We start from the raw sequence: 13,570 nt of genomic DNA, 5'->3' as shown, positions 1-13,570 counted from the left end.
TAAAAGAGTAGTCTATTCAAAATTGGACTTAAGTAAATAATTAGCTTTAAATATAGTTACAGTAATAATACTAAAATGATTCATGATGCAGAATTGCCCATATCAAAAAAAATTCAATGGATTATAATAACCGATGCATAAATGTGTGAGCATATATTTTTATTGTTGCAGCTGATAGAAGGTGGGGCTAATTTCATATTTCTGCTGGGTAGCAAAAACTATATAAAAATATGCCATAATTTATTTCTTGATTGATGAACTGGTAACTAAAGCATAAAAATTGTAATTGAGTAAAAGTTTATTTTATAGTACTTGAGTAACGAAGGTACATTTCCACCACTGAGCTCAACATACTTAAAGTATCAAAAGCAAAAGTATTTATTATGTTAAAAAATATATATTAAATATTCTTTTATGGAATTATTAAGACTAGAATGTGTGAGTGGCATTTTCCTATTGAAGTATAAATATCCCACAGTACCTGAATGCAACAGCAGACTCAGCCTTGAGAGACAAGAAGTTGATGAAAAAAGTAATACCTGTGTGGAGGCATCACTGTCTAATTTAGCAGTTGTGACAGCACATATTTCACCAGGCTGGGCGGTCCCAAAAATTCCCTTTGAGGTAATCAGCTTTCCAGCAAACAGCACTACAATGTGCAAAACACCAGCTGCTCTCCAATTCTGCATGCATATAACACAATGAGCTGTAATATTTCAAATTGTTTGCCTGCAGATACCACAATCACAAGGATTGCCCAATGGGCCTACCAGGCTTCCACACAACCAGGACGTGACTGGAAATTACCTCAAAGAGACAATTAAGACAGCAAAACAATGACACAGAGATTCAAAACAGTTGCAAAGAGCCAAAAATGTGATGGGGCCTTTTGCACATCTATGCCCAGGGGCCCTATGTCTTCTATTTTCCCTGTGCATTATCTTCTTGCACCAATACACTACATTGGCCCTTAAAAGTCAGCGTTACATGAAGTGTGATACCACATCAGCTGAGTACTGGCAACAGTACTAATCATTCATAGCAGAAGTCTTTAACCAAAAATGTACAGACAATGTAGCGTGCTGTGTCGCACTGGCACATAAAAGAAAATACAGTGTGCTTAAAGTCATCGAACAAAACACACCACATAGACAGTTCAAGGCTTCAAGTGTAAAGATTTTATTCCTCGGAGCGTATCCCATTTAAACAGAAACGGTTGTACATTTAGAAATGTGTTATTGCCAATACAAAAAAAAAAAAGACAGTAATGACGGACACAAACAAGCATCACACTCGAGGTATGGCACTACTCTGATCAGAACTTTCTCCTCCTCCCAAATGTCAACTTGTGCTTTATTTTGCATTTCATGTTTAGCTCACTCCAGGATAATCCAAAATTACAGTGATGCAAGCGGCACGTTTCTTCCTCACTCTGGCTTTCTCCAGAACTTTTCAGACTTCCTACTTAGCCCACAGTTTTGTTGTTTATGTTTACATTTAGTTTGCAAGGCTATGTTTCATCTTCAGTCCTAATTGGATGAGTTTAATCATACACTATTTTTCAACATTTTTTTGTTCCATTTATACCACCAACACTCTTTACAGCAAAATCTCCTATTGGATTCAGAAATTAAAAAATAAAAGAAATCACATAATTACATTATTCAAGTAAAAGTGAAATACCCGCCTGCCACCTGAGCTAAAAGATATAGCTAGATTGACACAACAGCAGTAAATGTGAAACGAGTCTTAGAAAACTTGCAGATGAGGCATTGTTTTCACACAGCTGATAGTTTGCCTCTCTTCTTTGTTGATGTGTAAAGCTTGATATTATTATGCAAGTAAGCAGAACAGCTGTCCAGTAAGAGATGTTACATTCAGGCAAAAATATTTGGAGATCGTTGGTCCTTTAATCCAAGGCAAGTGTTTCATAGTTGCAGAAACTTATCAAAAACTCACCCAAAGTGATAAAAATTAGACAAATAAACAATCGGCGCAAAGCCAGTTATCTGATTGGCTGTTGCTTTGGTCTGAATGTGTGAAAGGCCAATCGTGTGGCATTTTGAAATAAAACAAAAAATGCCACACTTGGAAAACTTGGGGAAATGCCTTGTACAAAGACTTTATGTAAAGCACATTTTGAAATAAAAGCTGAAATCTTATAGTTGAAAAAAAAAAATGAGGCAGAATTTAATTTCTAAAAAAAAATCTATTAGATTATCACACAATTTCATATAATTTTTTTTTTTTTTAACAAATTTGGGCCTCCATAATTGCTTGTCGAAACCAAAGTGATCCTGTCTGATCCGTATCAAGTATCATTTAACCTAAAAAATAAAGAATGGTAAAATAATAATTAAAAAAACAAACAAATAAAACTATAAATGCACATCTTGTATCACAATAAGACATCCAATTTAAGCTACAGGATAATTATTAAATATATTTTGGTTGTGTCGATTTGGTCCTGAGAAACATCGCAAATTCATCTTTTGCTTCTGGCACCAATCACCCTGTAATTATTAGAAACTAATAAAAATTGCACGAGAAATACATTCTCCATTTGCTTTGCAGAGAAAATTCTCTATTGGCCACATGTAAAAAGATGGAATAAAGACTACTCTAGCAGACAAAAAGGTACAAATCTTTCTTGAAATGCACATCTTTGTACTTTCTATGAAGGAATTGTTCTTGTATTTCCAAAAGCACTGGTCTTATAAGGTCTTTTACAAAGTCCACAAGAGGTAGTAGAAATGGCTTCTGTAAACAATAAATGGAAATGGTGACACTGTTGGCGGAAACAATATGCGTTGTCTTAAAGCTAACACACTAGTTACGCTAGAATCAATGATTCATAGGTAATGGGGTCTTAACTATCGAGGCTGATGGAGGGACAATTTAGTGCAGCTTTAAAAACAATTATCCAATTCTGACAATTCGTAAAGATCTGAGTGCTCTAATTAAAAATGTGGGGTCGAAGTATCTAGATCTGTGTGCCCTTCGTCTTGACACTGACATCAAGAGAGGCATTTGGTTGCGTCACCTTATACTGTAATTTTTCCCAAAATTCACCTAAATCACCTAAATGAATGCGTTAAACAAATTATTACATTCTTGTTATGTGCGTTTATAGTCTTAAAAGTGTATCAAAATGACATTTCAGACCGGTGGTTGATAAAACCGCAGCGCCTGAAAAAAAAAAGAGAGAAAATAACTATTTTTCACCTGAAACTATGAATGTGGCCCCGTCATTCAATCCCTGAACATGTAAAATACTCTCAAATAACTTGTTTGTGATACTGTTTGGCACCAGTGAAATCAAATGAAATCATACGCGGACATTCCAACGGGGTCCGTAAGTGTACTGTTTGATCCGCTCTGCTTCGCCGTTACGTTTGAATTCAAATACCGAGCCTTGCACACAGAGGACGACTGAAAGCAGAAGCTCCCTGACGAGCCGTTCAGCTGCAGAGGCTCAGTAATCGAGAGGATTCAGTAGGTTGGTTCAGTAGGCCGTCAGTTGTGAAGTCGCTCCTCATTCCTGGAGCAGGACGATCTCCACGTTATCGTGGACGCCCTGCAGAAGCAGCTCGCCCTCGAAGCTAATCACCTTTTTCTTCTTGGCGGCCCTCAAGGTGCCCACCAACGCCTCGAAGATGTTGGCACACCGGTCGTCGTTAAATAGGACCCCAAACTTAACGCTGGTGTGACCATCAGGACCTGAAATAAGAGATACCATTTATAACGTTTTGGGTCCCAAGTGATTGATCATTTAGACAACAAAAGAAAACAGTGGAAAAGGCTCATAACAATTCCCCAGACCAACTGGCCAGAACCCAAAGATATTTCATTTACAATAATATAAGTCTGTGAAAAGCAGCACATCTTGACATTTGAGAGGCTGAAACCAGCTGCAGGTGTCATCTCAGCACTCAGTGGCTTTGCAGAAATTTTGCCAATGATTTTTATAATTTTGCCAATTCAGCATTTAGCACCAAAGATACAGCATGAAAAAATGCTATTGAAAGGTTTATTTAGATAAAATACAAGTAAGAGAAAACTGAAGGCCAGCGAGCTGCTACTCTACGCGTCATTGGGAGCAGTGAGCTTGAGGCCAACATCACATGATTGCATATTTATGAATCATTATAATTCATGGGATGAACATCACTCCAACAACTGTTCAGCTACGCCAAAGTACTTCAAGACAGTCACAACATGGAGAATAGCAGAGTCATTGCACGGACTCACTTTTACTGCCGAGTCGCTGAATCTCCTGAACCAGCAACTTCACTTCATGGGAAACATCCATTGTTGCTGGATGTGGAAACAAAATCAGGACACAAACATATTGACATGTTAAAACTTGTAATCTTGAAATGGATATGCACATTTTCCCTTAAAAGCAATACTGTTGGATGTATGTGGTTATTACTATTATTATGATATATGTATTCCATTAATTTTAAAATGTGCTACTTTGGCTGTGATGCAGCTGCAGTCACTGCTCTCTGGTCTTTATTTGATGTATTTTAACACTATAAAACTTCAGGGAACTATTTTATTCATTTGTCCAGCTTCATAATAACGCTGCTGGTAGCTCCCTGCACTTTTAGTGTTAAGGCCATGTTAAAAGGTTCTGTAAATAAAACATACGCTTCAAGGAATTTCAAATAAGTTTTGTGATAAGAATTTGTGTTATTCTAAATTTGAACAACCGCAAACAAATATAGTTGATATTGATAGATAACTAAGTATTGGTGCTGAAAAAGCCATATCGGTCGACAACTAAATTATTTAAATTTAGTGCTGCTTGGTGATTTGTTATATGCCGAATTTTCAACATAGTAGTAGTAGAAGTAATTCAGGAAAAACAATCTTTACCAGTTTAGTGAACGGAATTTGTAACTAGGATTCTTTTCTGTCAAGAAACGTTGTGGCCATTCAATTTATACAATTCATTTCCATTAAACAAATATAAACAAATAAAAAGAACCGTAGCATAAGCGATGCAATTAATAAGGGGACCGAGTAGAGCGTTGCGTTTAAAACGTAACAAGCTACAACAGGAACAGGGCGGACGGTCATCAATGCGGAAATGGATGGATTAGCACAGCCGGCTAGCCACCGCGGAGCACAAATACTCGCTTTAATTCACTCAGAGTCACCAATGTGAAGGCATTCTCGGCTGCGGGTTCATCTTCGCAATCCAAACATGCCCTTTAATTATTCGGGTACAATATAAAGTATTCACATGGGCGGCGGGTACGGGCTCGCCGGTAACGTTAGCTATTAACGTTCAACAAATGATGTGCTGAGGGAGCACGGAGGAGTTTCAGACCGGTGAACGGATGTAATGTGTGGCTGCAAAAACATGTAATAAAAGTCAACGCAATAACAGTCTGAATGTAACATTAAAATGTACGTATTTACCTTTTTTATTATTCTTGTTTCTCGTGAGACGACGGACGACTTTTCTGATAAATCTGCGCCGGTGTTCGAGATTAACTGGTGGCTGAATTAACTGGTGATATTCTTTATACTAGGCAGATGTTTGGGAGGCGTGTCCTTCTGAGGACCCCTTGTTGACTATCCAGGAAATAAACATTTGATCGCTTCTTGTCTTTATCACGTTCATGTGTCGGTGTGTTTGGAAACATTACGGTCCGCTGTAACATTATAACCGTTCGCCAGCCCGTCGGTGAGCTGCCGCTGTCAGGACTCTCCTAGCAGGACTAGCGAATGAGACAGTAGGTGACTGTCCCGATGCCTGTTCAATACACTGCTAACGTTAATAAATCTGTTGAAATGTGTTCTTGTCGTCAGTCTCATATGTTTAATCACACATGGTTAGTAAACTGCTGTCCAGACGGCCCGATAGCTGGTTCTGCTTTAACCCACCCTGCAGGAGAAGCAGTTTCCAGCCCGCTCAGAGCGGTGAGGAGACTGTGGTCAACTGTGGTCTGCTCAGATTAACCTGTGATACAACATCTGCTACCTACCTGAGCGCTCTGCTCAGCTTTCTGCTCAGCTTTCTGCTCGGTCTAGACAGAACCGCTTGGTACCATCAGACATCTGGGCTGTGGAAATATGTTGTGTGGCGACAGAAAAGAAACAAAGACATGTTTGGCGGAGTTCAACGCGGCACATGTGAACACGACTTGGCTGTCAAGTAGCGTCAAGACCCGCAGATACCAGCGCACTGACCTGTGTGGACCTGCTCTGTCATATAAACACTTCCAAATAAAACATGATGCAGCTAAATGTGAGTTTACACACTGTAGTCATGCAGCACACTGCCAGAACTACAATCAGTCATTACTGTAGCAGAAGGAGACACAATGGATCAGTAACAATTCAGAATCACTTTTATTGTCCAAGTATATGTAGACATACACTAAAAATACAAGGCAGTAGCATGTCCTTAATGTACAGAAATGTGACAGACATATCTCATCTGCCAGTTGAGGTGTGTTCCTGTCCTGTTTGAATCCAAACCAGACTGAATTAGTCTGTATGTGGAGTCTGTTCTAATGTTCTTCCAGACTGGACTATTGCAGTGTGGAATGGGATCAGCAGCTCCGGAGGCAGGTTGGACCTCCAGAAGTAGCCAACACGGGTCTGTAGCTTCCTTATAATTTTCAATCAAAGTACACACGCAGGACAAAAATAGTTAAGGTCTGCTGGGGGACTTCCAACGCAACTTGTGTGGTACCACAGACTGCATGTGGTACACTCAATCTGAAAGGGAAAGAGATAGATGTTTAAATATCGACAAACATTTATCCTGATACTAGGGTTAATTCTTAGCTGTGGGCCTGTATGTGGAGTCTGTTCTTATGTTCTTCCAGCAGTTCCAGTGCCTCCAAAAAGTGCAGACATGCAAGTTAGGTGAATTAAAGTAGACATTTTCAATATCTGTTCAATTGTGACTGTTCACCCGGTGATGTTGAGGTGACCCATCCAAAGTGCATCCCAGTCTTCCAGCCAAACTCTGGGCAGGATATGAATTAAACTTCTTACCCAGTCGTCAATGTCAGCTCCCGAGCTGAGCTCCCCACAAGCTCGGCACAGCTGGGATAGGTCATCTGTTAAGGGGGGAAAAGCCATTAATGTAGTGCAGTGCCAGTATGGACACATTTCAGTGTAGCTGGTACAATCCTGAATACCTGAATTTTCCACCAGAGCCTGTGCCATGTTAAGCCGTAGTGTCGCCACCCCCTCCTGGTCCACACGATACTGCACAGTTTCATTTAGAAGTATCTGCTCTGCAAGCTAAAGTGATAACAGGGAGTACAATTCTGAAGGGGTTCCAATTATGTCAGAACATGCATGATCAAATTGTTACCTTGCACACAAAGACTCCACATGAGGACCCATCAGTCTGTCTTGGATGCTCTATGGTCGAGCATGTCCACCTTCCTACAGCGGGTCGTTTTTTGCGAACCAGTGCCCTGCACACAGAACGATTACAGTTTGGCAAGTGTATCATGAGCCCCAAAGAGATCATTTCCAATTAAAGATCAGCTGAATGGTGAAAAGGCTTCGTGTTGCTACCTAAAGACCAGCCAGTTGGCATTTAATTCACCTTGTTACATCTTTGCAGTGATTTATGTGTTCTGCAGAGGCCCCAAATGGGTCCAGGTACAAGGACCTCATCTCCTTCAGATACATGATCTATGGAGAGGCAAACAAGATGACAGCCAAGCCTTCATACATCAGATGGTCTCATAGTTTCATCTACATCTGTTAACTTTAAGATTACTTACAATGAGTGTCCAGTGTCCACCGTGACAAACCGCTCCAGCTGCCACAGCATACTTTAAGAGGTCCAGCTTACCAAAAAAGTACATAAAAACAAACATTATGCATGTACTGTGGAGGGAAACTGACAGACAAAGAGACTCACCGATCTTAAACTGCCTGTATTTCTTCCTTGCCAGAGTGAGGTCATGAGATACGAATCGATGATGAGTGCCCCAGCTCTCTGGCCCACCATCATCAAATACGCATTTATGATCTATGAGAATAATAATTAGTCGTGACAATGTGAAAGACAAATATCAGGCCAATATAAATGTACCTCTCCCTCCAGCAGCTTTCCTGGGGCCAAGACCAGCAGATCTTCAGAGAACAATTTGTATGGGCCGATCTTGGACCACAGCGTCTTCCTCTTCCTCCCACTCCATATGTCTCTGATCACTGTAAACATAGCAATACCAGTCATTTGTGAAATTCATATTTTATATGTACTTTGTCAGGTTACTGACAAGTTTCTGCAGGATTACAGTCATCCTGTGCCTTGCTGGATGAAGGTGGTCTTGCTGGCAGGGCACTGGATGTGGTTGGCATCTCACGGTCTTGTGGACCAGCCAGAGGAGAAGGATCCAACACCTTTTTTAATTTGGCAGGGATCCTCTCCTCTGGCTGGAAGTAATGTGTCAGGAGGTCTATATTCGACATAAGTTTGGCCTTCCCCTTTTCAGAGGCCAGGACCACATTTTTCCCCTCGAGTTCCATGATCCGGTATGGACCCATCATGTCACTCTCCATCTTGCCCCCTTTCCGTTGCTCCCGTCTGATGTTCTTTTTAAGAACTACATCTCCAATTTTGAACTGGTCATCTTGGCCCCTTTCGCGCTTTCTCCTTCTCACCATTTCCTGGCTTTTTGCGATGTTGGTCCTGACCTCTCTGTACGTGTCCTGCTGCATTTTTAGTCCTTCTGGAAGCTCCTCTTTTGTGACCAGCCTTTCTACTTTCTCTTCGGTTACCTGGCACAAATCACAGTTAGTATGTAGAGGACATAGATGAGCCCCTTTTTTAAGGATGAGAACATTAGAGCAACTTACTTCATACTCCTTTGGTACCTCTGAAGGATACCTGGCCTCCCTCCCAAACATCAAAAAATATGGGCTATACTTTGTCGTCAACTGTTTCTTTGTCCGCAGACCAAACATAGTTGACTGCAGAAACTGGTCCCAGGATTGTGGTTTCTCACCCACCAGTTTGTTCAGGGACCTCAAAAAGGAGACAGGAAAGAATTTAGATACTCATGCACAGTATGACAAAACACATATTAGTTTAGCTCAATATTTCATGAAGAGCTTAAGTTATTGAACACAAATATACCTCTGTATGGTGCCATTAAGCTTCTCCACTAGGCCGTTGGTCTGGGGATGGTAGGGGCAACAGAGGCTCCTTTTTATGCCCAGCTTCTTGCACAGGCCGTAGTTGACCTTGAAATGATCAGTTGGACTAACATTAAATAGGTGAGCACAGCAGCAGTTACATATCGGGCAGTCATAATGCTTCATCATGGTACCTTGTTGCGGAATTCTGAGCCCTGGTCTGTTAGCAGTCGTTTAGGTGCACCAAATTTGTAAAAGAAATCAAGAATACAACTGGTCACCTCATCTGCTGTTTTGCTCTTTAGTGGGTAAGCCTCTGCCCATTTAGTGAAATAATCAACCATGACACATATGTACTGGTTGCCACCATTGGTTACTGTGAGTTTACCCACTAGATCCATCCCTACGAGCTCCAGAGGCTCAGTTACCTGGGAGGAAAAAAAAAAACACATTATAGTATTTCTATTTCAGTGTTGTGATTGAAAGCTGACAAAATGTGCCATTGATTCCCTTACCTCTATCGGGTTGTATTCCCTCTTCTCTTTCACGTTCGCTCTCTTGGCCTGGCACTGTGGACACTGAGCAATCTAAACATAACATGAGTTCCAACAGCATGATGAATGTGTTCACACAAATGATTTCATGATACATTATATTGAAAACTAATAAAACATACTAGCAGTATATGAACAAACACATCACACTCTACTGTACAAGCTGAATGAGTGTTCCACCTCATTTTAAAGATACAAACTTACCCACTTGCGAATGTCCTCCTCCATGCCAGGCCAGTAATACCGGCTGATGATGGCACTGTGGGTTTTTTCCACGCCACAGTGTCCTCCAAAATGGCTGCAGTGGAATTCTTCAAATATATCATTTGCTTCCTCTGCACTTAATACAACCTTAGCAAGGTGCTCAGCTTTATTTTTTCTGCGCCTGCAGATGTAGTGCAGATCTCCATCTGGTGTTTAAATAACATAATGCTACATTTGTTAGTTTTACCATGGCAGATGATCACTGTGTTCTGAACTTCAGATGGCAAGCATTCTTACCTTTAATCCGGGAGGTGTCCGCTCTCCTTTTGATAACATATTTTTGTTTGGCCGTTAACCCCTCAGGATACTGGTTGTGGAGCTTGAAATTGAGCACCTCCTGCACAATTTTGGGATCCATCACCCCTATCTGTCCCTAGCTCCTACCTCCACCTGTCTCACCTGCTCCAACCTACCTACTCACCCCTTCACACACAAACAGATACACAACAAGATACAAACAGGACAACCACAATAAAGACAAATAAACCTCTCAAACACACACAGCCACACTCTACTACTCACAGCAACCACTCAACTATCGACTACTCACTCACTCAGCTACTAACCAATCACCTAACTATGTCTGACTTATATGTTTTATCTCTCTCTATCTCTCACTATCTCCGTCTCCTCACAAACCCACAAAGTTGGGGCATGTCAGTTGGGTTTATATAGTCTGTACCATGTACCAATGAAACCTGCTCCCAACCACCCACAGGTTAATTTAATAACACTGATTAACTGTAACTCCTGATTAACTCCTGCCCAGAGTTTGATTGGAAGACTGGGATGCACTTTGGATGGGTCACCTCAACATCACCGGGTGAACAGTCACAATTGAACAGATATTGAAAATGTCTAGTTTAATTCACTTAACTTGCATGTCTCTGCACTTTTGGAGGGCACTGGAACCGCTGGAAGAACATTAGAACAGACTCCACATACAGACTAATTCAGTCTGGTTTGGATTCAAACAGGACAGGAACACACCTCAACTGGCAGATGAGATATGTCTGTCACATTTCTGTACATTAAGGACATGCTACTGCCTTGTATTTTTAGTGTATGTCTACATATACTTGGACAATAAAAGTGATTCTGAATTGTTACTGATCCATTGTGTCTCCTTCTGCTACAGTAATGACTGATTGTAGTTCTGGCAGTGTGCTGCATGACTACAGTGTGTAAACTCACATTTAGCTGCATCATGTTTTATTTGGAAGTGTTTATATGACAGAGCAGGTCCACACAGGTCAGTGCGCTGGTATCTGCGGGTCTTGACGCTACTTGACAGCCAAGTCGTGTTCACATGTGCCGCGTTGAACTCCGCCAAACATGTCTTTGTTTCTTTTCTGTCGCCACACAACATATTTCCACAGCCCAGATGTCTGATGGTACCAAGCGGTTCTGTCTAGACCGAGCAGAAAGCTGAGCAGAAAGCTGAGCAGAGCGCTCAGGTAGGTAGCAGATGTTGTATCACAGGTTAATCTGAGCAGACCACAGTTGACCACAGTCTCCTCACCGCTCTGAGCGGGCTGGAAACTGCTTCTCCTGCAGGGTGGGTTAAAGCAGAACCAGCTATCGGGCCGTCTGGACAGCAGTTTACTAACCATGTGTGATTAAACATATGAGACTGACGACAAGAACACATTTCAACAGATTTATTAACGTTAGCAGTGTATTGAACAGGCATCGGGACAGTCACCTACTGTCTCATTCGCTAGTCCTGCTAGGAGAGTCCTGACAGCGGCAGCTCACCGACGGGCTGGCGAACGGTTATAATGTTACAGCGGACCGTAATGTTTCCAAACACACCGACACATGAACGTGATAAAGACAAGAAGCGATCAAATGTTTATTTCCTGGATAGTCAACAAGGGGTCCTCAGAAGGACACGCCTCCCAAACATCTGCCTAGTATAAAGAATATCACCAGTTAATTCAGCCACCAGTTAATCTCGAACACCGGTAGACAATGTTGCTGCGTTCAATGTCTTCACGGAAATTTCCACTCGACTCTTGGCGCAGAGAATCCAACTAGATTCGTCTATGTGGAGCAGACACTATACTACACGCCGTTTTTGATGTATTTGGTTAAAAGTGTTGTATGTGACTATTACATTATATAAAGTTAATGCCTCTGTATTTTTTTTTAAATGATGATGTATGATTATCAGCAGCTATTAAGGCTTTTATGGCTCTGAATATTGAATTTCAGTGAGTTAGTCCAGGGGCCGGGTACAATAATTTGGATGTTACTTGCAAAATATGATGGTCTGGTTGTGTTACTATTAAGTGGAACAGAAATGTCGATCTTAGAGTAAATGGTAGAGCTGTGTCCATGTTTTAGGATATCATTTGCTCAATGGTGAGCAGAAAACCATACTGTTGAACAACACTTTTAAAAACAGAGTTTACAAAGTGCTTTAACAGACAAAGCAAAGCAAAAGCATAGTAAAAGTAAACATGGGATTTTTTTTTTTTTTTTGTACAGCTGCAATGGGTTCTTTCACATAAACCCAAAGTTCCCACGACCCGGGAAGGCACCATTAAAGCTCATCTGACTTCATCGTGACAACAAAGCGATACTTTTCACGGGCAATGCTCCATATATGGCCTGAAAGATGGGATGCCCGCCTCCACGAACAAGTTACCTTTTCTAGTCCGAAAGGGACGGTGGTGAGAGAGATCTATAAAATAGTAGAAAAAGCAGCGTCAATACATAAAAATACCTTTCATTCATACATAAGATTTCAATTGTCTTCTCCTCCTCTCCCTTTCTTCCGCCTGCACGACATTCCTGATTTAGTGTCAAGTAGCATGATGAGGCGCTATACTTGGTTTTAATGACCTGTCTTGAAGAGGGTCTCCTGTCAACGTGTAGTTTAAAGGCCTTCTTTTGTTCACATGTGTTTCCCTATGGTGTGTCTCCCTAAATGAAGGCGTTTAAAAAGTGACTACACAGGACATCTACATCCTCCCCTCTTTATTGGCCGCGTGTTGTCACTACAGTAAATTGTCCCATCTCTATCTTTACACCCATGGTAACAGTGTAGCTTTTATTTTGAAATCACTCATCCGGGACCCTGCAGGCCAAGCAAGCTCGCGCTAACTCGGACCGTGGCCCAGTGACGTCACGAGACATCAAGCTGGCCGTAAGAAAGCCGAGGTAAGAGCGGAAGTATTCCCAGTTTGGTTTCAGAACAAATGCGTAAATAACGACATGACACGTGAGTACCAGATTACGATTCTAGAGTGCACCAGACCTGCAGGGCCACAACTAATCAATTAATTCCGTTTTTCTATGCAATGTGAACAATTTTCTGCGGTGGATTACTACGTGGGCCCATGTTTGACATAGGATAAACACAAATAGAGCAACGAGAAAACACAACACCAGATGTGTTTAATTCCTTAAATATATGTTGGCCCCTAATGAATATGAACAAGTTGACTCTTCTAAAGACTCCAAAAATGACAAGGGAGAGAACCCACCCCCAGTTAGAAAATAACAAAGTTAATATTTGTTTATCAGGCCTTCAGAGCAGTGACAAATAAATGTAACCAAGTACAATAGAGCCATTTCCTTTACACTGAACATTTCCATCCTTCAGACCTGTGACC

General features: G+C 41.2%; 2 protein-coding genes across 3 annotated transcripts in view; one reads left to right on the top strand and one right to left on the bottom strand.

Annotated features, from left to right (window-relative positions):
• scara3 (scavenger receptor class A, member 3) overlaps positions 1-13,570 on the top strand; it is a 102,789-nt gene that overhangs the window by 35,169 nt on the left and 54,050 nt on the right. The gene's annotated exons all lie outside the window — the stretch shown is intronic.
• abracl (ABRA C-terminal like) lies at positions 1,156-11,933 on the bottom strand. 2 transcript variants are annotated; one of them, XM_084031256.1, is made up of 4 exons: positions 11,917-11,933; positions 5,434-5,496; positions 4,252-4,317; positions 1,156-3,720 (listed from the first exon to the last, which is right to left on the bottom strand). In XM_084031256.1, exons 3-4 carry the CDS (start codon positions 4,310-4,312, stop codon positions 3,536-3,538), a joined length of 246 nt encoding a protein of 81 aa, XP_083887382.1. In that variant the 5' UTR covers positions 4,313-4,317; positions 5,434-5,496; positions 11,917-11,933; the 3' UTR covers positions 1,156-3,535. The 2 variants fall into 2 exon arrangements, with proteins under 2 accessions (XP_083887382.1, XP_083887383.1); XM_084031257.1 differs by lacking the exon at positions 11,917-11,933 and having other exon boundaries at positions 4,252-4,319; positions 5,438-5,496.

This window comes from Eutrigla gurnardus, assembly GCF_963514095.1.
Source record: "Eutrigla gurnardus genome assembly, chromosome: 16".
Lineage (NCBI taxonomy): Eukaryota > Metazoa > Chordata > Actinopteri > Perciformes > Triglidae > Eutrigla > Eutrigla gurnardus.
This window is presented reverse-complemented; position numbering and strand designations above follow the sequence as displayed.

What these genes read in the sequence shown, in the direction of transcription:
- abracl (XM_084031256.1), bottom strand. Translation starts at nt 4,312, where the DNA reads ATGGATGTTTCCCATGAAGTGAAGTTGCTGGTTCAGGAGATTCAGCGA. An exon ending in TCAGCGACTCGGCAGTAAAA is followed by an intron (nt 3,721 to 4,251) that starts GTGAGTCCGTGC and finishes CTCTTATTTCAG; the next exon opens with GTCCTGATGGTCACACCAGC.